At 45.2% G+C, this 26,239-nt stretch overlaps 1 protein-coding gene across 2 annotated transcripts in view; it reads left to right on the top strand.

Moving 5' to 3' along the window:
* LOC119396982 (U3 small nucleolar RNA-associated protein 6 homolog) overlaps positions 1-25,785 on the top strand; it is a 71,195-nt gene extending 45,410 nt beyond the window's left edge. For both annotated transcript variants that reach the window (XM_037664383.1, XM_049417294.1), the window contains exons 14-21: positions 2,674-2,750; positions 9,264-9,341; positions 12,817-13,002; positions 14,525-14,602; positions 14,989-15,095; positions 16,794-16,860; positions 16,951-17,023; positions 25,577-25,785. In XM_037664383.1, the coding sequence (XP_037520311.1) occupies positions 2,674-2,750; positions 9,264-9,341; positions 12,817-13,002; positions 14,525-14,602; positions 14,989-15,095; positions 16,794-16,860; positions 16,951-17,023; positions 25,577-25,734 (824 nt within the window). In that variant the 3' untranslated portion in view covers positions 25,735-25,785. The remainder of the gene's footprint in view (positions 1-2,673; positions 2,751-9,263; positions 9,342-12,816; positions 13,003-14,524; positions 14,603-14,988; positions 15,096-16,793; positions 16,861-16,950; positions 17,024-25,576) is intronic.
* The last annotated feature ends 454 nt before the right edge of the window (positions 25,786-26,239 follow it).

The raw sequence follows: 26,239 nt of genomic DNA, 5'->3' as shown, positions 1-26,239 counted from the left end.
GGTGCCACAAAGATACCAGGGTCTGTAAAGCCCCAAGCCACTGTAGGGTGCCTCAGTGACTGGCCACTCACATTTTCTTCAGTATGCCAATTATCTGCAAACACTAAGAAATAAGAGGCCAAATTAAAACTACCTGAGAGTGGTCACTGCTTAGTATAAATAGGGGAACCGACGTGGTATCTTTTGGGGGTGAAATTACAGCTGCAGATGCGTGGATCCTGGTGCCGATCGGGTAGCCTGATACCCACTGTGCCACTGTGCTGCAGTGACTCTGCTCACCAGTTGCCTTGCACAGAGACACGATGTCGCAGCTTGACATGTCACCAGTTACTAGATTTGCAGGCCACAATGCAGCATGGGGGATTCATGGTGTAAAAGAAAACATGAAATCTGCTCTGGTCGCGCAGCTGACGTCAACATGTAGCCCCTTATAACACAGGCAGGCGCCAGCTGTAGTTTTAAATCGTGATTGTGTATTCTTTCTTTGTGTGTGTGTTAATTTCGTTATCACAACCAGTTACAAATGGTTCTGGCTGGTATGGACAATGTTTGTTCACAGTTAAGTTCGAGAAATTACCAGTGACGTGTACAAGATCTAATCAGATCGGTCACCTGTGGGACATTGCTCACCCATGGAGTGTACCATGGTGAGGGGCAGCTGAAAACAGCAGCACTATGGTCTTTAGCAATTTACAGATTTAAAGCATTATAATTAGGCTTGTGCGAATTGTAAATTTTAGGTTTGAAGCGAATTCGAAGCGAATAGTGATTTGGTCGAATAATTTCAAATCGAATTCAAATAGTATATGTATATCACATATTATAAAGAAAAATGAGCATGTTTGTCATGACCCAATTAACCTGCACAATATTTTTTTTAACTGAAACAAGGCATGTGCAAATGACATTCTTTTTGGTTCAAAGAGAAGTGGAAACAACTTTGAAAGCAGCAGGATTTGGCTTTCAGTAGAATGCAAATGATAACCTGTAAACTATGTTACGTTTTAAACTTAACGATAATTAGAGCATATGAGCAAGTATAACAAGATTTTAAACTTAAAAAAATGATAATTTGTTCATTTAACCTTGAAGTGGGGCTTCGCGGCAGTGCGGATTTTTTCTGAATAGGTGTTTTCACGGCATAGCACTGCTACGCTGCAGTGAAACCACCTTTACAGGGGGTTACATGCAGTTTAGATGTGTCTATTCGTACATTTCGAATAATTCGAAATTTTTAATAATTTAAATTCGTTTCGAAGCGAATTCGAATACCGTAATATTCGTTCAATTATCCAAACTGCTCGAATATTCGCACAAGCCTAGTTATAATAAATTACACTCTTTACACAAGGAGCTTAAATTGGTGTGCTAATGATCCTAGGAACTTGATCTACCAGCTCACTGCATTTGTACAAAATTGTAAATAACATTTTCGGGTCTCTTTAACCAATATTTTGATGTATTGATGTTTGAGTTAATGAGAGTTTAGATGCAGTAATGTGTTTAATGTCGTACACTTATCAAGAGACGCTTGAACGATCACAAATTAGTGGCACATGGCAGATTAACCACTAACATAGTCTGTATTGTGAGGCATGCAATTCTATGAAACACCAAGGACACGTGGTATGACATGTTGCCATTGATTAGGAATCATGAGGTGACATAATTCCTGATAAGATGGAAAGCAGCATGTCGTTGTTGCCATGCAATGTGAATTTGCCATACATGGTTGCCATGTTGTGAAGGCAACAATGGCGACACTGGCAAGACTGGACCTGACAGTAGTAGGTGCTTGCGAACACATTTTTGGTTTGGTTTCAAATAGGATTGCACTGCCAAAAAAATTAGTGAGCAAATTTTTTTGAAAAATAATAACGGCGTGCAATAGAATCGGATAAATGCTTTAATAATTCATTGCAAGCTACTGTTTTTGCGTTAAAATATTTCTGGGGCTGGTAGAATATAGCCACTTTCAATGGAAGATTATGTTTGTACGATACATTCACGATAGGCGTGTGCAGGGTTCCCCACGAATGGCAGCGAGCAATGCTCCCGGCTGGGGTAAAGCCTCTAAATGGTGGGGCATGTCTTTGTGGGAGGGAGAGTGAGGTGTAAGGGAGAGGAGGACATGTGCACCCTGCATGCGCTGGCGTGCAGCTGATATGTTATAAAGCAAGTACATTCCATGGTTGTGCTGTCTTTCTCGGTTGAGGCGCTGCCAAGTGCTTCCCACTTTGAGTACACTGACAATGACTCAGTTCACGACCTTTCATCACATACTTATTACAGGGCTTTTTTGACATGGGACAAATGATTGCCAGGAAGATGGAGACCTGAAGTGATCAGTAGTGGTCGTGCAAAAGACGTTGCTGGAGTCAATGTCGATGATTCCCGGTGAAAACGAATGTCCTTGTTGGAGCATTGGCATCCAAAGACATCACTTGTTCAACCACTGTTGATCAAAACATGGTTTCAAATCTGCGTGATTTGCCAAAGTCGTGCTTGTACATTTCAACTTTTTGATTTTTCTCCGTGGTTGCATGCTCTCTGTTAGCCAACTGGTAACCCTGGGCCAGGCCTAGCGAGCCGTTCTAGCCAGCGGGGACCCGCCCGGGATAGACTACCTTTTTTTTCCCCCATTAATAAGTGTTGCCTTGCTCTCTGTTGCAGAGACAATGTGGAAGCTCTATATTGAGTTCCAATTGGAACTTTTGGAGCAGTCCAGCAGTGAGAAACAAGCAGCAAAGGTATTGGCATGCTCTGTTTACATACTAAACATGTGATCATCTTTGCAATGTTTAGTGTCTGTGAATCTATGCGAAAAGAATCTCATTATCGAGAGTCAGTCACTGACACTGTCTCTAGGTTTGGAGGTTGGTTGTGAAGAAAGGGATTCCACTCCTGCGCCAACTGCGCCAAACTGGATTAACTGCGCCATCCTGATAATATCGACGGAAATTGCGCCAAACTGCGCCGGGGTCTCGGGTTTGGGAGCGTCTATCACCGGCAGTCGCACTGCCGGCATGTCATAACATGTGCAGCTTGATCTTGGGGCTGCCAAAGTCACAACCAAGGACCAATAATTATTCTGCTGAATGAACAGTGCTCGCGCGCGCGTCCCGAGCAAGCCACGATGCCATGCACAGTGCCAACGCAGCTTCGGTTGTACAAGTTGACTCGACGGCAAAATGCGCTCTCCGCAGAGGCACTTGATGTCTAGGCCAATCGGTAGGGTGAAAGTATGGCGGCGATGCATCAGCGGATGTCGTCTGTTCCAGAAACGCTGCTGAGACAGCTCATTTGAAGCGTCGCACGGCACGCAATTAAAGCAGTGTTCAGTAATAACCACACGCGTGCTGCTAAAATGTCTGTCACTGCTGTTTCTGGACATCGCAAAATGAAATCTGGGAAGGCTAGCAATAGATATATGGAACAATATCGAATTATCCGTTCTTTGTGTCCATGCAAGCGCACGTGAACGGTGGGAACGTGTTGACACTTTTCCTCAAACATACTTTATCCATGGATCTTCATCCAGGGGAGCTTTTTCGTAATTCCTTCCACCAGCACATGCAGGTTTGTAATCGCTCCTGCGGTAAATACCCCCTAAAAGGCAGTGTCCTTTCGAGCTCGTGAGTGCTAGGGTCCCAATTAGAATTTTTTGCTTGCTTTTTTAATAATGTCATCTCATTAATAAAAGCGTGCCTCCTGGTTGGAGCAGCTGCAATTCACTTTTAATATGCGCAGCTGTCAGTAGCGGGCCCGTTGCTGACAACCCTGGCATCGAAATGCCCACTGTGAATCGGCTACGCCATGTCACACGTCCGCCTCTTGCTTTCTGAGGTCAATAGCTGATGGCAAAAACAGAAAAAGATCGCAGTTTCGCTTAAGGGCAAAGCGATGAATGCGAAACCAACAAATTGTATTGTTATACGAAGTAATGCTACGCCCCGCCACGGTGGCCTAGTGGTTATGGCGCTCGACTGCTGACCCGAAGGTCGCGGGATCGAATCCCGGCCGCGGTGGCTGCATTTTCGATGGAGGTGAAAATGTTTGAGGCCCGTGTACTTAGGTTTAGATGCACGTTAAAGAACCCCAGGTGGTCGAAATTTCCGGAGCCCTCCACTACGGCGTCTCTCATAATCATATCGTGGTTTTGGGACATTAAACCCCAGATAAAAAAAGAAAATGAAGTAATGCTAGCAGCTAACTCTTTTTGGATCCGATCTTGCGTAACTCAACAAAACGATTCGTTTAAGGGAATATGGCCGCTCCAGGGACTGAAGCAGTTTTCGTGCTGTCAGTCATCCAACCCAAAGTAAGCGTTGAGAGCACAGCACGTTTACGAGCCGAGTGCCGAGATAGCGTGTGCGCCAGCGACTGCGCCCTTTGAGAGACGCAGACCCCCCCTCCCCTCCCGTGGCATCCCTTCATGCTCCTTATGAAAGACGGGCCGGGCGATTCCTCTCTGTTTGATGAGCAATCGACGGCATGCCTCGTATGCGGGTTGATGTTATGGCATGTGCCCTTTGCGCTATGGAGACGGCTGGGTCGTTTCATCTCTGCTTCAGCCGCATTCGTCGCCAGCGCTCGCGAGCTTTTACTCGCGGTTAGAACATACGATGCGCGGGGTGATGTTATCAAATTAGACTTCACGCGGAAAATGACGGCAACGGCATCGGCAAAACCCCGTCAATAGTATTCATATAATTGCTATCGCAGTAAATAAAAAAAAAAGCTATTCTACTTTGTGAGGTGGATGACTAGTGAAGCTGTTTAGCGCACAGTGCAGCGGTGACCTGGTGGAGGCCATTTTGGTATGTAAGGCCAGGTTGGTAACGGCCAGACTGTTAACGTTGAATACGCCTTATTAATGTAAAGCCTTAGATGCCTCTTCAAACACGAAAATTGACCGTCTGCTTCAGCGGCACCAACACAAGTGATGCAAAAGATCCTCATCACGTGATGACATCATCATAACGTCATAAATGCGAAAACTTGCAACGTCATACACCGTGATATCACATGATGACGTCATCATATGACACGGCCGCTTTGCATTGCCTCCGGGATCAGTGCGCCGATCGTGTAGGCAGTGCAAAACCACGTCAGGTGCAGAAAGCGTTCAGAGTGGTGGGAGAGGATTGGTGCATCGAGTGAGAAGAAGAAGAAGATGGCATTCACCTTTAAGTCTTCTTAGGCGAATGCATAAGGACCCTGAGAGCATTTTCTTGCATTGTTCCCGTGAGAGCGCTAGGGGGTTTTTTTTTGCGTACAAACAGAATGTACTAGCCATACACAGCTTTGCTGTCAAAGGAGAACGAAGTTTGTTATCACTCGTAGTCCCCTGTTGTATGCATTTTCAGACACTTTCGCGGAAGCTCGACTTGAAGTGAATCTAAATCTCCCAGGCAACCAGGTGCATGCGAAAACGATAGTCTGGAGAATGCTTCAGCACAGAGAGGGCTCATAGAGAGGGAAGGTAGTGTCAGAGGCTTTTAAATGAGGCTAGCTAAGCAACGTCATGGTGCGCCCAGCAACACACTCGGATAAGAAAAGCAATTTGGCTTTCCCATTGGAGTCTTCTTAGGAGAATGTATTAGGGACAGTGTGACTCTTTAGCATTGGGGCACTGTTGTACGTCTCAGCATTTGACTGCCACATCTGCTGATAACCACATAGATGTATTTAGAGTGTTATTTAATAAAGTACAATTTTATTGAACCACTAATCTGTTCATTAGCTTGCGTTCAAAATAATAGCTGAAGAGGTTATTCCAGAACACTTAACTGGATGACACCCTTATTTTTGTATTATCGGGTGACGTATGTAGGGCTAATGACATGATTTTCTTCGTGAGATTTGTAATGAATCAAAATATTTCTAGCTCTTCATAAGAGCCCCATAATAATTATTCAGGTGCTTGAATGTAAATGCAACTTGCTTCTCCAGTGTACGGCAGGATGTGAAATTAGCTCCTCCAGAGTGCTCCCAAATGCATTTTTACTTGCTCCAAAGTGCTCTAAGATAGAAATTTTTGCTGTTCCAAAGTGCTCCAAATGAAAATATTGCTGCTCCAAAAATTGCTCCAAATCAAAAGTCCATGGTAGCATCACTGAGAAAGAAGTCTACCACCGAAAATCTTCTAATCAAGCGGGTTTTCGAATTAACGAAACATAGAAAAGTGGGATGCAAGGTACTTTGAATTACTGAAAGTAATCGGAGGTAGTCGTTGGCTGTGCCTGCTAGTTTGCAGCTCGAAGGGCTATGTTTTCCAGCAATATCCGGTCCCAATTTCGCCGCAAACACTGGGAAATGGCAGGTCTCGCTGCTGCCAGTGCAAAAAAAAATCACAGCATATCCACGGGTGAATGATGAAGAGCTTGGGCGAAGCTCCTGAAGCAATCATGGTTACACCGTGAAATCTTAAGTGGTCTTGCCCAGCAGTAATCAAAGCGATAGCCCAGTACATCATCAAAGATGTGACAAACACTATATATATATGTGTGTGTGTGTGTGTGTGTGTGTATATATATATATATATATATATATATTCACAGCATATCCACATATCCATATATCCACATTCATGTATATGTCATCTAGTGACGATTCACACAAGCGCACTATTGCACACACTTCTATTGGACCAACGCCATCTAGAAAATGAGACGAGAAATGGTGGTGATGACACAGATAAAGCCCCTGAAAAATAACTAAAGTAGCGCCAACTGCGTCCCTTCGCATCTGCCTCCTCTCCTGGATGCTGCATCAGCGCCTCTAGTGTGTCCTCTGGGAAACTACGAATTTTACCTGCTGTAGTGAAAACACCTTCTTTCTGCTGTTGTACCGGTGATTGCTGCCACTGGCACAACAGGTCGGCATCCCGAAGCATCCAGAACCACCGTACGAACTGACTCAAGCGCTGTCGACCGCGCACCGTGCACCGATCAAGAAAGCAACCGAGACGTGGACAAACAAGATGGCGTTCGTACGACCTTCTGAAAAACTAGTGCGCCACGCTTAAAAACTAGCAATTTCTTAGCGCCGCCAAGTTTTCAGTGGCGCTGCCATCAGGAGCGAGCACTTTTGCCTACTAAAACATTATGTACCGTACAATTTTGTACTGTCGGACACCATGAAAAGACGCCACTTGGTTCTGTACACATTACATTGCCGTATTTATCGCTATTAGGAGCTGGATCGCCAGTTTTTTAAGCTGGGGCGAAGTCCCTCGCTGTAACCTGCATCCATCCATTCAACGCGTCGTGGAACGCGAAGAGGAACGCTACGCGCGTCGTGTGTTCCCTCTAGCGTGGCCATTAATTCTCAGAGGGCGAGCGTGGAACGCGGTCGACAGCCAGGCGAGCGTCGGACAGCTATATTTAGGGCCACCTTGTCGTGCGCGTCTCGAGCGCAGTTTTCAAATTGAAAGAACATTAGGAGCATTACGTCTGGAAGTGTCGACAATGGAGAATCAGACGCTCAGATATTTCTTGTATATATACTTCATCAATGTGTATATAATTGTAAATTGGGTACATGGTTCATAAAAATTAAAAATAAATAAAACCTTGTGTATATATGTATGTATAACAACGTGTGTCACGTCTTCATATGATGGTAGATGACTTGTACGTAAGATTGACGGGTTTTCCTGATCTTCTCCGAGCCAGCTCCTCAATCATCATTCACTTCGTGGAAATGGCGTGATTTTTTAATACTCCTTATTTCGCGAACTTTTCCCACTGCGTCACTTAGAACCGCAGCGCACTCGGGGGCGCTAGCGGAATAATTGCACTAGCCTCTCTTTCTGTCCAATAGCCATGCTCTGCGAGCTTGGCAGCTCAACTAACTTCATCTGCAATCTACAAAGCGCACGAGAGAGGAGGTGCCTGCACACTGACACGAATGGCGCTACTTTAGTTATTTTTCAGGGACTTTAGACACAGATTGTGTACAGCGCCATCTATTATACTGTTCGGAAGATACTGCCAGTTACGCCTTACGCTGGACGCGTGACAAGGTTAGACTAAGAGGATCTTTGCCCCTAACAAAAAAAAAAGAAAGAAAAAAGACTGTCTTGTGGTCTCCTGAAGTGCATACCTGCGGAAAAGAAGACATGCTTCACTGCAACACAGTGGTGATACGCGGGCAGCATGTCATCTGCTCCTCGCAGCGTCAGCGTGTATGATGCGATCATTCGCCCATTCTTTCTGGTAAAACAAAAAAATTTAATAATGGCCAGTGTGGCGAAATTCGCGATCTGTTCTGGCTGGAAAACATGATCATTGCAGTTTTTGAACTGAGTTTCGAAGTAGGCATTGCAGGCAAGAACTCCTCCGCCAGCAGTGCAAGTGCGCAAATTGTCGGAGCAACTGCCAATCGCAGGTTCGAATAGATCGTGAATTCTGTCAGACCGTCCTTTATTATTTTTTCTTTTTACATAAAGAATGGGTAAATCATAATGTGCTGACGTTGCGAAAAGCATGGAATATGCTGCCCACCTGTCACCGCTGTGCTGCAGTCAAGCACAGTCTTTTCCGCTGGCGCACATTTCAGCTGACCATGAGACGACCTTTTCTTTTTCTTTTTTTTTTCTTTCTTTCTTTTTTCTTTTTTTTTGTTGCGCTGGCAGCAGCGACGCTGGGGTGCTTCAGCTGTCACTCATTAGTATCGCTACACTGCATTGCCTTGTGGCTCCCAAGGGCCATCGTTTCCACAGATTTACAACGAAATCAGGATCGGGAATTGGCACATGGCACCCAAAGTTTTCGAATTAACCGGGCTGGTGTTTACCGCCGCTTCAAATTATCCACTCAAGTTTACATTTCAAAATACGGGACCGCAGAAATCCTTCAAATTAAGCGGGATTTCGAAATAACCGAGTTCGAATGAATGAAGTTTTACTGTAAAAGGATTTCTGCATGTCGTGGCATAACCAGAGGAAGGCGTGATGTATTCATAAGTGTTGCTTTTTACAACTTTAAATTGGAAGCGTAGGTGTGCAATTTTATTTCTTACTTATAATGACCATAAACCTGGTCTACCTTTTAGTTCAGTGACGGACATAGTACCTTACTGATTGAAGATGAACCTGACTACTTTATTTTGCACCCTTTCCAAATTATTGATATACAGCCATAGAAGTGCGGACGTGGTCGCGATATTTTATCACAATTAGGATATTGACTTGAAAGAGAATGCGCTTAGTGTTGGAAAGTGCTCACACTAATAGCGGCATGAAATGGTTGTTGCAGAGGCTACGCCAAGTGGTAAACCTGATGCAGAGGGCTTCAAATGAAGAACTACTGACATTTGAACACCACCAGGAATGGGTGAGTGCTGGCCGTTCTTTTACTGCTGATTAAGCAAGTACTCCAAGTGAAGGACTGCTTTAGTAGCACTGTCTGGTTATACTACTGCTTAGATGTTTGCTGTGATGGCTGGCACTTTTTGCCATTATGATAATGTACACAGATACTTCCACTTGTATTGAGCCCTAGAAAGTCTGGAAAAATTTAACCCTTTCACAACCGCAAAAAGAAAGAAAGAAAGAAAATCATATAGCATTTACCAGAATATTGTTTTCTTTCAGTTTGTAGATATTCTTTTTCTGAATAAAACGTTTCAGTTCAATGGGTTTTTTTATTCCCAATTTGCGTTAAAAAAATAGCTTGAAGAAGGCTTGAGTGCATGGCCCAAATGTCATCAGACTCCTCAGATAAAAGGACATCACTTTCCGTTTCCATAGACAGTGCTGGAAGTGCTGCTCCAATTGCTCCAAACTGCTCCAAAAAAGAAATGCTGCTCCATGCTGCTCCAAAGTGTAATATTTGTTAGTAACTGCTCCGAACCTGCTCCGAGATGACGTTGGGGAAAATGAACTTTAGCCGCGTGACCATCCAGTGAGCCTAAACAAAACCAAAAACAAGCTGTCTACTATCATCTTAATATGCTAGTATGCAGCTTGCGTACCAGCTGTGTACTAGCATATTGACAATACCACAAGTACTGGCACTATATATATATGTGACAAGCAGACTGTTTTGGTGAAATGTGTGCGAGATTAGTTCGACATCAAACTGATTACTAACTTCTGCTGTGACGACTTTGATGTGTGACTGATTGCATTTACCACTTTATCAGCTTTGACATCATTTTTGCCGCAAGAACTGGCATTTTAAGTCTATAGCTCATGTAGCTGTTTTTTTTTTTTTTTTTTTTCAATTTTTTGATCTCGTACTGATTATAAACTGCTGCTTTGGCGATAGCTACATGCGATTGTGGCTACTTTTATAATTTGGTGCTCAGCTTTATTTATTGCTTTTATATTATTTCTGGCACACGTACTGGTATTTTAAATATATGTAGCTCATCTTACTTAGCATTCAGTGACCATCCAACTGCTTAATTATTTGTTTCTAGGAGCATGCAGTGATTATTGTATGTGCAACATGTTTAATAATAAATATTAATATTTATAAGATGTTTAAGTGATGTTTTAAACTCCAGCAGTCGTTTGGAATATTTTGCCATATGCTCCAAAAAGACCAATAGCTGCTCCAAACTAGCATTTTTTCTGCTCCAGAATCTGCTCCAAAAAGCAAAGTGTCGCTTCCATCACTGCGTAGAGAACTCTACAGTGTAGTTGTCTGATGAGAAGCTGTCAAAACGCTTTCTTTTTATGCATATTTTCATTTCATTGTGGCGAGGAGATAGCCATGTTATACGGAGGGTTCTCATAGGTGGAAATATAATGAAAGGCAAGATACAACGGCACAGCATGGACACGTGTGATTATCTATGTGAGAGTGAGCAACTGGGCATGTTGGTATTGCATGATTCGAAATAGCAGGCGCAAAGAAGACGGCGGACGAAAAGGGAGACACAGACACAAGGCACCCTGTGTGTGTGTCTCCCGTCTTCGAATCGTGGTTATCTAGTGTCGGCACTCGCAACTATACATGCAATGTGACGAGGGTAGTTCGCCTGACTGTGTTCCTGACTGTACTTGTCAGTTCTTAACGGGTTAAAACTTTTAAAGGTAGTAGTATTGTGAAAAGGTTCTTGCAAAGCATTGTGTATATTTGTACATTATATGGTAACTACATTGTGCTGATCAGTGCTGACTTTTGTTTGGAGCATCTAAATAAAGTGGTGTCGCCGCTTGACATCCTGGACATGGCCTCAGAGCAACGAAACGACCCATGGATCGCCACCATTTTGAACTTTTTGTCAAGCCCTCCGACAGCGTCGGCACCTCGCTCACTGCGACGCCAGGCACAGCATTTCGCTATCCGCGACGGACTTTTATACCGCCGCAACTACCACAACGACGGCCGCACATGGTTACTAGTCGTACCCCGTAATCTTCGTAAAGAATTGTGCTCCGCTTTCCACAATGACCCACAGTGTGGTCACGGTGGAGTATCTAAGACGTACATGCGGCTCAGTCGACGATATTATTGGCGGGGCATGTACAACTTCGTCTGCAAGTACGTCCGCTCTTGCATCCCCTGCCAACGACGCAAACCAGTCTCGCACCTCTCCACAGCACCTCTCCAGCCACTCCCATGCCCACCCCTCCCGTTTGACCGCGTCGGCATCGATTTATACGGGCCCCTTCCATGCACTGGTGCTGGAAACCGATGGATTGTCGTTGCCGTAGATCATTTGACAAGGTATGCTGAAACCGCCGCCTTGCCTGCTTCAACAGCAAAAGACGTTGCATCGTTTATTCTACACAACTTCATTCTTCGCCATGGCGCACCTCGTGAACTCCTGAGTGATCGGGGACGTGTATTCCTCTCGGACGTGCTGCAATCCCTCCTATCTGAATGCCAAATTATTCACCGCACTACTAGCGCTTATCACCCACAGACCAATGGCTTAACTGAACGATTTAACCGGACCCTTGGTGACATGTTGTCTATGTACGTTGCCTCAGACCACTGCAATTGGGATGTTGTACTTCCGTTTGTCACATACGCGTACAACACCGCCTGCCAAGCCACTACCGGATTCTCACCATTCTTCTTGCTTTATGGCCGCGAGCCCTCGAGCACGATTGATACAATTCTCCCGTATCACCCAGATCCTGCCGACTGCCAACCTGTGTCTGAGCTCGCCCAGCACGCTGAGAGATGCCGACAACTTGCCCGATCTTTCACTTATGATGAACAGTGTCGCCAAAAACAGCGCCATGACTCCAAGCCTCCTCCGGACCCTTTTCCTATCGACTCCCTCGTGTGGCTTTGGGTGCCTCCAGTTGCTGCTCCAGGCCTTTCATCTAAGCTCCTTCCAAAGTACCACGGACCCTACCGCGTGGTTGCGCAAACCTCCCCTGTCAATTACGTGGTCGAACCCGTTACGCCATCTTCCGATCTCCGTCGTCGCGGGCGAGAGACAGTCCACATTGACCGCCTCAAGGCATATTATGATCCTCTGACCTCTATCTAGATCGCCAGGATGGCTACCTCTCCATACCGGGGGTGATTGTGAGGAAGAAGATCGGCAAGCATGAAGGCCCATCGCCATCGGCTGGCACACACCGACAATTCGCTCTCTGGCTACGCCCTGCGCGCTGCTGCTACGATCGTCGCTCTCGTAGAATCCTCAATAAACCCCCCGTAACAGTGGCTGTAGTGGAATGTGGAGGGGTGAGCAGCTATGGAAGTAGTTTTTCTGGAAATCTTGTGCATTAGAGTCTCATAAGCTTTTAGATTGACATAGCAGTAATTGGTGATGTATTTAAACAAAGGAAACCTGCCCCTGCTTTACATTATAGCAGTTTGTTGTACCTTTATCTAGGTGAAGCTCCTGCAAAGCTGCAAAGAACATGATGCTGCTTTGGCCTGTGCTCAGGCTAGTGTCAAAAGGTGGCCAAAGTCCGTTGAAGCTTGGCTTCTGCTGCTTGAGTTGCTCATTGCAAGAGGACCTGGGGCTGAAGATGCATTAAAAGCTTTTGAAGAGGCCCTGTCTGCCATACCGAAACAGGTGAACTACTCATCCGTTACACAGTTGTGCACGCTCATAGTGAGAACATTCAAGTGGGTACTATACTTGGAGACAACTCAAGACAAAAGCAGCTCTTCGCCATCAAAGGACCTCCCTCCAGCCAATGCTGCCACGGCCTTTTTGTGACATGCTTCGACACGCTGCTTCGTGACTTTTCTCGTGAGTGCGGTTCGAAGGCAGTCTGCCGCGGGGTCACAATGACACAGCGATGCCATTGGCTGGAAGGGGTCCTTTGACGGTGAAAAGCCGCTTTTTTCTTGAGTTGTATCCAAGTAATAGTAATGTAAAGTCAGTGGCTTGCATCACAAATGCTTCTATATTCTCAGTCAAGTGCAGCTAGAAATGGTAAGTGATGAAAAACCGTTAAACGGGTGATGTTGCTGAAGCCAGTGTTTCAGTGATTAGACTTGCCTTGATCAAGGCAGCAACTGCCTCCCTTGACAACATGTTTATGTAATCTCTGCTCACTCTCCCCCAACCTCAAAAGTGGAGGAGAAGAGATAAGAGGGAAAGGCGGCTTCTAAAATAGTACATGCATTGGCAACACTGTTCTCAAAGTTTACACAAAACGGTGCATGAATTACTGAAGCCCAAAGCAGCGCATAAACATGGTAGTTTGTGCATTTGGCTTCCAGTAATACAAGGTCGTCCACTTTTAGGGTGAACATGGCTCAGCATGGCCACGCTTTGCGAAGTGCTAATGCATCCTATGCAACTGCACATTGAAGTAACGTAGCGTAGGTGCACAGGGACCCATGTGAGGTGCTTTGCATCGTCTTCTACAGAACAGGAGCCACTCTTGCGTTGCTATGCAGCCGTGCCTGATGCACTGATGCTTTGCGGAGCACGGCCTTACAGTAAAGCAAGAGTGGCGCACTCCAGTGCTATAGCAGGCAACACAAAGCACCTCCTGTGGGTCCCTGTGCACCTACGCTACATTACTTCAGTGTGCAGTTGCACCGGATGCACTAGTACTACACAAAGTGTGGCCATATTGAGCCGTGTCTACCCTAAGAGTGGATGACCCTGTACATTTCTGCAAGGGCATGAGTTTAGTACCCAGTAGCAATACCTAGCAAAGTCTTTGTCTGCCACATGGTGAGAATGAACCTGAAAGATGAAGAGGTGGTCTAATTACGTCAGAATAATGATGACCACACAACAGAATGGGCATGGTAATATATATGGACTTATCAAAGCCAACTTTGAATATTGTGCTGCAGTAGTTAGAGCTTTGTGAAAGTATTTTATGTTTCATTGCTTGACAACTTACTCTGCAGCTACTAACTGTCACTTTGGTGAAGTTCTTTGATTATGGGTAAAATTACTGTCTGGTAACATGCTTCATGCAAACCATCCTATGTGTAACCTTTGAACATGTCTAAGAGTTAGCTTAGGTGAGGTTGTTCAGAAATGATGCAGAAGATGCTTTGTGAATGCCACTTTGTGAGGTTAATTTGCTTGAAAGCTTCTTTTCTTGTACCCATATGCTTTTGTGCAGGAGTCTCTGCCAGTTTGGAAACGAGCCATAGAATTTCTGTCATCAGAAGTCCCAGAGGAAACAATACCTTTTCTTGAGGTAAACACTGCAGCACCGTCTCTTGCTATTTATGGCCATTTAGTCAAAGTGCTCTGTTGTAATAAAGGGATGGTAAAAAGAAAATAATCTCGAGCTCTGGCTAAATTGGTCAATTTTGTCTAGAAATGTAGCAAACAGGTCACTTCTGGCTGAGAGCGTATGTTTTATATAAACAAAAAACTGGTCTGGAATTGAACAGCTTAAATCATATGATGGCAGCGACTGGTCAAGCCACCGGCTGTTGTGTCTTCTAATTTTTTCCCCCTTTTGCAATCCCTTGGAATGCTTTGTGTATCAGCAGGGTTCTGTTGTATGATAACGTGAGGGAGCTCAAGCTCAAGTTGAGTTTTAAGCTCAATTTGTTTTCTTTTTCTTTGTTGTTACAGAAAGCATTGTTCTACCCAAATGACGTGTGCACATGGGCAAAGGAGAAACTCCTGGAATTGAAATCTTTGTACCATGGCTACAATGCGGCACGGAAGTTCTACAAAAGGTTTTACACTTTCTTGGGTTTTGTTGATAAATACTTTGTTTTATGCTTTGTGTTTAGATTGTATGCATTTGCTGTGGTGCTGGAAATGCTGCTCTTTGGTTACAGTTAGACCTTGGAATAATGAAAACTGTCATTAATTACCTGAGTGGAAATGTTCAAAAGGAATTTATTGCTTTTTTTTTATATATAATAGGCAAACATAAGAGGATGTGAGAGTCAAATATTGTTACAGCTTAGACAGGGCATTGCATAACGAGTATTATTTCGTGAAAAAGTTGACTACACAGCACCCAATGGAACGTAAAATATCGGGCATAACACTAAGAGAGTGGGATACAGTAGAATGGGCGAGACAACAAACAGGTGTAGCTGGAATTCTAGGCGATATTAAGCGAAAGAAGTGGAGTTGGACTGGCCACATGATGCGTAGGGCAGGCAACCAGTGGTTAGTAGTAGATACCAAGGAAAGGGGAGAAAAAACTGAGGGCGGCAGCGAGTTTGGTGGAGAGATGAAATTAAATTTCCAGGGCTAAAATGGACTCTGATCGCACAGGACAGGGGAAATTGGAGATCATTTGGAAAGGCTGTCGTCCTGCAGAGGACATGAACATAAGCCGAGAATGATGATGGTGTGTGCACAAACTGCAAAAGCTTCGGGGGGTAAAACCCTTCTATTCGAGGCACTGTTTTGCCTCGAATAGAAGGTGCAGCCAATGTTTGCATCGCCAGTGGCGACAGTGCGCTGGAGCTCACCGGCTAGGCAGTGAGCTCACATAGCCACGGACTGGCTCATCGGACATGCTGTAGGTGGTGTGGAAATTGAGCTGCTGCCTGCTTTGGGCACTTCTCGCGTGGCAAATCTCCCATGTCTCCGAACGCCAGTGCACGGCCAGGACGGGCTGGCAAGGCTGCAACAGTTAGCAACCCAAAAGCGCAGAGTTGTCGCTGCAAATGGGCGATGTTTTAAATCAAAGTGACAGTACAGACGTGACATATGTAGTGTCCAACTGCCCTTTGGAGGAGTACATGGTGAGGGGGAGAGGCCGGCCAATGTAAGGGAAGTGAAGGAAAATGAGAAGTGAGTGGTGGATTCCTGGCTGACCATCAAGTGCCTGTATCTCTGCTACTGTGGCATCCTTCTTGAAAAAATTCTTGCCACTGCACGTTTTTTATAGAGTATTACATTACCGCGATTACGTAATCTTTTACGTCAGTTTAGTTTGGGGGCCCTTGAATACATTTGTGGGTAGAACAAGGCATATGTAAAGTATAAAAATGCCATACATCACTTTTACATTGCTTTCACCTGCAACATATGAACCTTTTTGAGATGAATACTTCGTGTATCTTTGTGACAGGCCCATCGTCATGTCAGCAACAGCTGTGCAGCCTTGTATGCGTATGCCTCCTACCTGACTTAAATGATTCTTGCAGTGTGCGTCCTCTGTCTGTTTTGTGGCAGCCAGGAAGTTATACAAGTTCTATAGCAATTTTACATTGGCATGAAGTTACACAGACTGTTTGTGAAACTAATCTTTTCAGCATCATGTTTCGTCAAAGTCTGTGTACCTCTAGTTTTGTTTTTTTAATCAGATGTGTAGTTGCAGTCTCACTCTGAGAAAAGTGCAGGTGCCATGTGAGGTCAGGTTTCCATTCTCTTGCATGTTATCTGGAGCTGCAGTATTTATCACTTTTCAGAATGCTGAACCTCAAACCCGTATCGGTGAACTTTTTCCAACGCATGATTGACTTGGAGAATTCCAGAGTGAGTTCTTATGTGCCTTTCACAGTTTCTTGTGCTGATCCATCCTTTTATTCGTTCCTGTGTTGAATATATCCGACGTTTTTTGCTCAGGCACAACCAGATGCAGACAAGTTGAGGAGCTACTTTGAACATGCAGTAGCTGAGTTTGGAGAATCAAATGTTGGTAAGTGCTAACTTCAGTGCACATAAACGTTCATTATGTCTAGGTCGCTTTTACGAATAATATAAATTTTGTGCTCTGGACTGAACATACTAGTACTTCGAAAAGTTGCTGCATTTTCTAAAACTCTCAACACAAGAGCCAGAAGGTGACAAGTCTTAAAGGAGTACTGACACGATTCTGAGACATCGCAAAAGGGACATTTTCCGTTTCCTTGGTATGCAGTGTCAACGCTGTCCACACACCAGTGTCGGAGAAAACGTATAAAATATTTCAATTTGACTTTGAAGTTTTCGTCGCTGAGCAAGCCGCTCCACTGCAACGGACATTATCCCGACGAGTCAAGACAGTTCCCCCGAGTTTGCTGAGTTCTGCGTCCTGCATGCAGCCTAAATCGCAGAAATCACTGTCAGTGTCACTGGACAACAGTTCACTCATCGTTGTTTATGTGCACCACGAGCAGATAATGGATTTGCCGCTAGTACGGCGCGAGTTTCTGTATCCCCATGACGTCATACTGATATGAAACGTCACTGAGAAGCCGCCCCCTCGATATCTGTTGTGTAAGGCAGGAGCGCGCCGTAACCCGTGGCGGGCCGAAGGAAAGGCCGAACGACGGGAGGGCGCGTGAAGTGACGACGCGTAGACCAAGCTTCAGCGAGACTGACGGGATACTGCTCTCCCGCGTTTATTGCAGGTGGTTTGAAGGAGGGGGAAGAAGGGCTATTGGTCAGCGAGGCACGGGTCACATGACCGGCATGGCCATGCCGGATTGGTGGTAGCAAAGAGGCATGGAAGAGACGCAGCTCCACCCAGTAGCATGAATAGAGAGCTCGACCGCACTGGTGTCTTAGTCACCAGGGGTCGCGCGACACAACATCGTCCCGCCCTGGGAAAAATTGCATCCTTATACAATCCTTGAAGTGTAACTATTGTACATCAGCAAACTAAAAAAAAATTCACATTCGAGTTCTGATTGTGATGAGACCTGCACTAACGCAGAAGTTCAGTCCTAGGAGAACACATCACAACCTATGATATAGAAAGAAAATTCAGTTCACCGACACCTAACACAAGTGCCAGCTTGCACTGTTCACTGAACATTCACACACGCGTACTAGAGCTGTGGGTTGCGGCTTACGCGTCCGTTGTGGGTGACGTGATTCAGGCCCTGCAGGAAGTCTTTGCGTGTGGCGGCTGTCGGGAGCCGATTTCGAAGACCTGTCCCCATCTCTCCCAGAAGAACTTGGCGGGTTGCGGCTGCCGTGAGCCAATTCTGAAGACCCATTCGCATCACTTCCCTCCCCCGTGTTGGAATTTGGTGCATTGACTGTAGGTGAGGAGGAATACCGAGGACTTTCCTTCTGAAGTCCCAATGGGTGATACTGGGTCGCAGGAAATTGAAGCTGCGCTTCAGCGGATGTAGAGTCGCACTGGACAGCAGGGCCACCACGAATGGCCTGGACAGGGAACACCTGGTTGCTGATGTGCAATCTTGAATGCGGCCGTCGACGATGACGTCGTCGTCCTGGAGCCAGCGCAGCTCGCTGGCGTCCTGCTGCCGTAGCGCCAGAGGCAGCCGATGCAGCTTGGCAGACAATAGCACGATGTGCTGCCGCCTCTTGGCCCGGCCAGGCAGGTGCTCGAACCCCGGAGGTACACCTGCAGGAAGCTGCGAGGAAACTGGTGTAGCCAGACGACACGTCAACATTGCTCCGTCGATCAGGAGTCCCAACTGCTGGATGGTGTCGAGCCCCAGCAGTGAAGTGCCGTGTGCTGTCACGTAGAAGGTGACAAAGGTGCGCTTGCCATGGTGCTGCAAGTCCGTGCGGAAATAGCCCAGGACCAGTATGCGGTGCTTTGAAAAATTTTTCAAGTGAACTGACGCTTGCAACAGGCGATGCTTCGAAGCGAAAAGCGCGTCGAAGTCCCTCTTCGTCATCAACGATGCTGTGGCTCCGGTGTCCACTAACAATGCCATGTGGCTATGTCCTCCGACGACGACATGGATGCGCAAGTTCCTTGGGCTAGTCGGTGCAGCTTGCACGGACAGTATTGTGGCAGTGCCGGAGTCAACGTATTGGACGGGGGCAACTTCCTGCACCGACACTTGTCGTTTACGGCAGACTGCCACGAAATGATACGGCAAAATTGGCAAATTTTCTTTTTGGCCGGACAAATTCTTGAAGTCGCCAAATGCCCTAACTTGCCGCAGCGAAAACACAGGCCGACTTGAGGCTTGGGCGCAAGCTGTTGCATTTGCTGGCAGCGAACGCAGTCTTGAACCAGCGCCGTTGAGCCCACGCAGCCATCTTGGATGCGGCTGCCCGACTTGGGCGGGAAGCCGCCGCCATGTTGAGTCAGATGCGGGGCCAGCGAAGCAGCCGACCCGCCATGTTGAGCCGCTGCTGCGACGCACTGGATGCTGCCGCCGTAACCGGAATGCGAGCCGAGTAGCCGCTCATTTTCTCCGAACGCCGTGTTGGCTTTGTTGAGTGCCTCCAAGTCGCGTCCAACTTCTTCGGCTTTCTGCAGCGTAAGGGCTTCCCCGTACGACAGTAGTTTGGCCCGTACATGTTTGTTGGCGACCCCGTGAATTACTTGGTCCCGCACTCTGTCATCGTAAGTGGCACCAAACTTGCATGACAGGGCCTTTTCTTTCAGCGCGGTGAAGAAGTCGAGAAACGTTTTGCCGGGCAGTTGTTTGCGGCTCGTGAAAAGGTGCCGCTCGGCTAGCACGTTCGTTGTCTCGGCGAAAAGCCCGTCTAAAAACTGGAGCACCGTGTCGTATGCCGTTGCCGTCGCCACTTCTGTAACTGCACCATCCGCCTCCGCTTCAAGCTGCTCTTGCGCGGCGAAGTATTTGTGTTGGCCCTCGATGCCAAGTGCGCAGAGGAGCGCTGACGCGCGTCTTTCGTCCTTCCAGCCGCTTCTGCCGGCTGCCTTCAGGTGTACCTGGAAAATCTTTTGCCATATATGCCAAGGAATGGGAGGCTTGCCGGGAGCATTGAGGAACGGAGGAAGGTTTGCAAACAGGGCAGCCATGCGTGCAGGTAGCAGTAGGCCTAAGCAGAATCGAAGTGGCGTCGTTCAGCAGCCGGAGCAGGAACAAAGGAAATTCAGGCCGATGCCCTTGTAGCATGCAGGAAGCCAAAGCACCGACACGCAGCAGAAAAATGTGACTCGTAGCGTGGTGTCACATACGTCGTGCTCTTCCTGGCATCTCCTGTTGTAGTAGCGCAGCAGTTCAACTACCTCGTCGCCATGTGTTGTGTAGGGCAGGAGCGCGGCGTAACCCGCGGCGGGCCGACGGAGAGGCCGAACGACGGGAGGGCGCGTGAAATGACGACGCGTAGACCAAGCTTCGGCGAGACTGACTGGAGACTGCTCTCCCGCGTTTATTGCAGGTGGTTTTAAGGAGGGGGAAGAAGGGCTATTGGTCAGCAAGGCACGGGTCACATGACCGGCATGGCCATGCCGGATTGGTGGTAGCAAAGAGGCATGGAAGAGACGCAGCTCCACCCAGTAGCATGAATAGAGAGCTCAACCGCACTGGTGTCTTAGCATGTCACCAGGGGTCGCGCGACGCAACAATATCGAAACCGAAAGTGTCTTTTTAAGGTAGTGGTATTAAATATATACTATGCAATCCCAGGCACCACAATACTCGTTATAGGTTTCTCGACACCAGTATTTTTATTTAGAGCCACAATCCGAAACTTTTTAAAATTCGTGTCAGTACTCCTTTAAGTACTATAATACAGTTGAAACCCGCAATAACGAAATTAGCGGGGAAAGCACAAAATTTCGCTCTTGCGGGAATTTCGTTGGTGCGAGAATGCGGCAGAAAAGACATGGAATTTACAAAAAACACATTTTATTTCCAAAAGTCAGTAAGTTTGCTTTGGCGGGCCTTACCATGCAGCAATTTCATGCCTCTCGATCGGGAATCTCGTTTGCCACGGCACAAGGTTCGCACCATGCACTGGTCAGCGACGGCGGCACTGCGCTGTCACCAGTACCGTCATCAAGTGCGCCTACAGGCGAACCTTCTTCCGGCTCCGCTGGATCAGCGCAGAATTGTGGACAGCGAGCTGCATGCTACGCCGAATTCTTCGGCGATGTCCATTTTTTTCTTGCCCTTTTCCACCTCACTGATGATTGCAGCCTTATCTTCCAGCATGATGAACTTCCGCTTTTTCGTTCTGAGCGGCATCTTCGCAGGCAGCGAAATCGGACGAAGCAATCGCAACACACAGTTCACGTTGCACCAAGCGACCAAGCAAACGCTCCACAAATGGCTCCACACACGAGACCATGTGCGCGCAAAGCCGACAAAGCCAGGCACAGAGCCAAGCCAATGAACGAAACTCCGTGAGGAATGTGGATTAGGCTACGTAGTCCGCGATAACGAGCAGGTGTTTCGGCAAGCCATCATCATCATCATTGTCGTCAGCTTTATGTTTTTTTGTAAACAGTGGTGGCGGCTGCTTCTCAAGTGCTCTGTAGCGATAGTTTTGCACAATTTAAGTGTAGCATGAATGCATTTCAGCAGTTTTCGAATGTAGTTAATGTTGCGAGAGTAGATTATTTGCGCACTCGTGTTTCAAAAATTTCGTTAATGAGGGACTGCGGTATGAATAGCTTTCGTAGTCGCGAGTTACGAAATGCATTGACTCCTATGGGCGTTCACTGGTGCTCCGGAAATATTTCGTTGCGGTGAGAATTTTGTTCCCTCGGGATTTCGTTATCGCGGGTTTCGACTGTAATACAAAGGGACCTTTATGTCAAATCAAATTAATAAAAATTGAGCAAAAACAAGAAATGTCAACATTAAAAATCATATTTTGTAAATGATTAATTCATTAATTGCTTTTCACAGATGTGTGCTTTATAACCCCACTTGAGCTGATGTTCTAAGATACTTCAAGTAATGCGGTAAAAGACAAGACTTCACCATTGAAGTACCCAAGAATGGCATGCTGCAATTTTGCAAGCTGAAAATATTGTTTCAAAATAACCATGTCTGTTGGCAATACTTCCAGAGAACTTGCAAGCCTCCGTAAAACTATTCATTAAGCTATTCAGAGATAGTAAAAAAATGAACTGGTGCGGTCTTCAATGAGATCTCTTGCCAGATCCTGCAATTACATGATGGAAGGCAGTGTTCATGCACAGTGTACAAGGCTTAAAGAATTGCAATTTTCCAGTCTTATGATAGTGTGGCCCTGAGATACTGGTTGCTTGGGTTAAGTCCTAGTGTGTTCCTTACTAGTGCAAAAGGCAGCACCATGAAAAAGAATGCAAGCACATTGCCAGACCTGCTTGTGTCACACCGAGGCAGCCCAGAGTGGCCAGTTCCGCTTGTCTTTCTTTACCAAGTTGCTTGTAGAGTTGTCCTGTCGCTTGTCGTGTTTCTTGGGCTTATTCATGTTTTTCCTGCAAATATAACTCTTTTAGTGCTCGTCATGTTCACTGATAGCACCTGTGTTGATGACTGAGTAGTTGAGCATTGAAATCAAACATACGTTGGGGGTGTCAACAAGTAACATTATTCATGGACGGCAAATGTACAATGAATAGAGTGAGGATTACCCCGGAAACTGTGTTAAAAAGTAAATGTGTGCTTTTGTTTTTAGTTGGGCATGTTTTCGCTGCATAAAATAATTCTTTTTTTTTACCTTCTCTTGTTATTTGAGTGACTTTTTATTATAATTAAAAAATACTCAAGAATGAGAAAATTGATTTAATTTCCGCTTTTTTGGTCTCCTTTGCAAAACTCGTGCCTCTTCTTTTGGACGTCTTTTTTTGCCACGATTATTTGCTTGTTAGCTCGGTGCCATCTGGCAACTCTGAGAGGGCCGCAAGATACGATGTGAATGTATTTTTGTCACTGAGAAAATTGACTCTAATATGCTCAGCAGTCCCCCAAAGTTTGCAGGTATGAATAGTGTAGTCACTAGCGTTAAGAAAACATTGCCTGCTAGTTCGTAACTCGTGTGCCAAAAACACGGTGCTGCTATCCTGTAGTGGTGCCTACATTGGCCAGACCGGAAAGTGTGTTACCACGAGATTGGGGGAGCACTAGAATTTCCTAAAGGAAGAAGACCATGCACTGTCAATGGTGCGGACGTTTGGGTTATGAGACTAGACCAAGGTTGTACATCGCCTCTCTGACTACGTATGAGGAATCTGGAAATTGTCAAGGAATTGCATGATTTTGGAAAGTCGTGAAAAAGTTAGGGAACTTATACTTTTTTCATGGAAAATTACGTCTACTTTCTGTATATTCACTGTTCAGCTGTGCTGCACTCCTGCAAGTGTGCTGCTTGTAGTGATAATGCAGTTCAGTTCAAATTTGTTTGCTCATCAAATGTACGGGGAACATTCAAAACCTTGTTTGTGCCCGCAGTCGACAAGGTTTATGCAAGGTTCAACTTCAACATGGACATTCAAAACAGCAGTATGCAGCAGAGCATCCAAAAATTTTGCTTGACAACACACACAGTACTGGCTACTAAACAACACCTAGTGTGTAATTGTGTTCATCCCCTAAACTTTCCTAAAAATAAAACAAAATTCCTCAGAGGTTGCTCAACTGCAGAAACCTCTAATGTTTGTTTAATGGGTCCTGATAGCAGCACCAGAAAATTTTAGAAGCATGTTCACATACATATTGTGACAAACAGGTGAACTGGAATTCTTATTGCTTGCAGCTCTAAGGTTGTGTGCCAGAAGTGTAAATACACTCACAGTTATATTCTGGGTACATTCTTATACTTTGAATAACCTTTAATACACTAAAGTGAGTCAGAATGGTAAAACCCTTCCTGAATGAAAAAAAGGAGTTTGCTGCTATGTGTAACTTTGTAGATGTGATGATTCATATTGCTCGTTACTGTAGTCAGCTTGCCACTTCTAAATATGTTGTGTGTGTATTACAGCATGAGTTCTTTTACAATAAGTAATGCGGCAGTGCTGAAATGTGAACAGTATATGAATGATATCCATCTATACATTCACAAGTCTTTAGAGGTGTGACACATCCGAACTTCAACTTCAAGCAGTTGCCGGTTACGTCGGAGTCAAATGTAACACCGAAGTACTTAGGTATAAGATTAAACATGCAGCAACAGCCAATCCCCTAGATATAATAAAGTAATCATAATAAAGTAATCATAATAAAGCGGGCCCAAGGTCATAACCTTGAGGTTGAATTGAACTGAATTTGAATGGAATTGAATTTATTCACATAAATCAATTTACAAAACTACGATAGTGAGAGACACACATCCCTAGCTTAAGGCTGTACTAGTTGTGATTCATTCAAAAGGGATCATGAAAAAGGGCATGTCACATATAAAAAAAGAAGTATACAAACAAAAATATTCTACTAATGCTATAACAATTGGAAAACTAATTATAACATTATGTATGTAGAGAGCTTAGCAGTGGACCATACATATGGGCAAAGAAACAGAAAAAAAAGAATTAAAATATGTAAGATAGCGTATAAAACGAGCATATCAAAGCAGTAAGTGTATATACAAAAATAATTTACTGACATGACTTTTTGAAGACTAATGATGACATGTTATCTATCTAGAGAGCATAACAATGACAGATAAGGACAAAAAGAAAAGAATATATTGACAAACATACATACACATCCATATATATATATATATACACATATATATATATATATATATATATATATATATATATATATATATATATATATATATATATATATATATATATATATATATATATATGAGAGAGAGCACTATATAATGAAATATGTTAGAGTGGTGACACAAAAGTTCGGACACAATTTGACTGTTGCATCACACTAATGGGTGCATATAGGTACCATCTCTACAATATCAACCACAGACACAGCCTAAAAAGTACTTTAATTTAGTTTTGAAGTTCATGAAAGTGCCAAATCGAAAATAGAAGCAAAAAGCGATGGTGTCATCGAGCGGGACCATTCTTCGCTTGTTTCATTCTTTGCTTGTTTTAGTCCACTGCAGCACGAAGGCCTCTCCCAATGATCTCCAGTTTAGCCGACCCTGTGTGAGCTGATTCCATTTTATCCCTGTGATTAATTTCGTCACTCTAACTCTCTGCCTTCCCCAACTGCGTTTACTCTCGCTTGGTAGCCATTCAGTTGCTCTTCCTGTCCACTGGTTGTCTGTCCTACACATTATGCGGCCAGCCTAGGTCAATTTCTTTCGCTCAGTGTCGGCTTCAGGTGTGATTCATGGTTTCAGGTTTATCTAAGATGCCATGGCTGACAGTATTGAAAGCCTTTTGTATATCTAAATACATGACCACAGTGGCATCATTATTGTGCAGGACCAGAACAATGTGGTGAGCTAAATGAGTGTGCTGTGTCGTTCAGGAATTGAATTTGTTCTGCTTAAATAAAACCGATGCTGGTCTATATCTTGGTGCTGGTTGCATGCTTCACTAGTTGCTCATCTGAAGTGTCAGTTCTAAAGTGTTGGTGTCCATGTCATTCATTTTGTTCATTCTTTGACATTGCAGATGTCTGGATGAAGTACATCCTGTTTGAGCTAAAACACCCAGAAGGAAAGCCTGAGCAAGCTGGTGTCCTCTACCACAGGGCTGTGAAGATGCTTCATGATGACCTCACTGATCACTTCATTTCCGCTTACTCTTTGATGGATACTAGTAAATCGTAAATGAGTGGCTAGCGTGGTGATTTTAATTGTAATTTACTGCTGCACCTGCCACATGTTTTTATGTTGCATATTTGATACTTCTCTGAACTTTTTGGTGAGTGTTTATTTTTTTTTTTGTAAACCTAGCTTTTGTAAGGAATGGCCTTCCTAGAGCCTGTGTTGTAAACTGTCTTGGGGCGTCTACTACAAGTTACAGTTGCAAGGTACCCACCACGCCATAAATCATCATAATTTTGCGAAGTAGGGAAGTACCCACTATGCCATTATTCATCATTCTGCGGAGCAGCGAGGTACCCGCTACACATCTGTAAGGCATTATGTGCACTTTGCTGGTGCTGTGGCTTATGACGATGAAGAATAATGGCTGAGCCCTTTTTAATGGGTGGGAAGCAGTGGCGTACCAACTCATTCGGGTGGGGGGGGGGTGTCGCTCAAGGAAAGCAAGGAAGAAGCTGCACAAGCAGATTGTGTAAGCTGGGCCACCCTATACCTCGACAACACAGCA

The sequence above is a fragment of the Rhipicephalus sanguineus genome, chromosome 6 (assembly GCF_013339695.2).
Source record: "Rhipicephalus sanguineus isolate Rsan-2018 chromosome 6, BIME_Rsan_1.4, whole genome shotgun sequence".
Lineage (NCBI taxonomy): Eukaryota > Metazoa > Arthropoda > Arachnida > Ixodida > Ixodidae > Rhipicephalus > Rhipicephalus sanguineus.
This window is presented reverse-complemented; position numbering and strand designations above follow the sequence as displayed.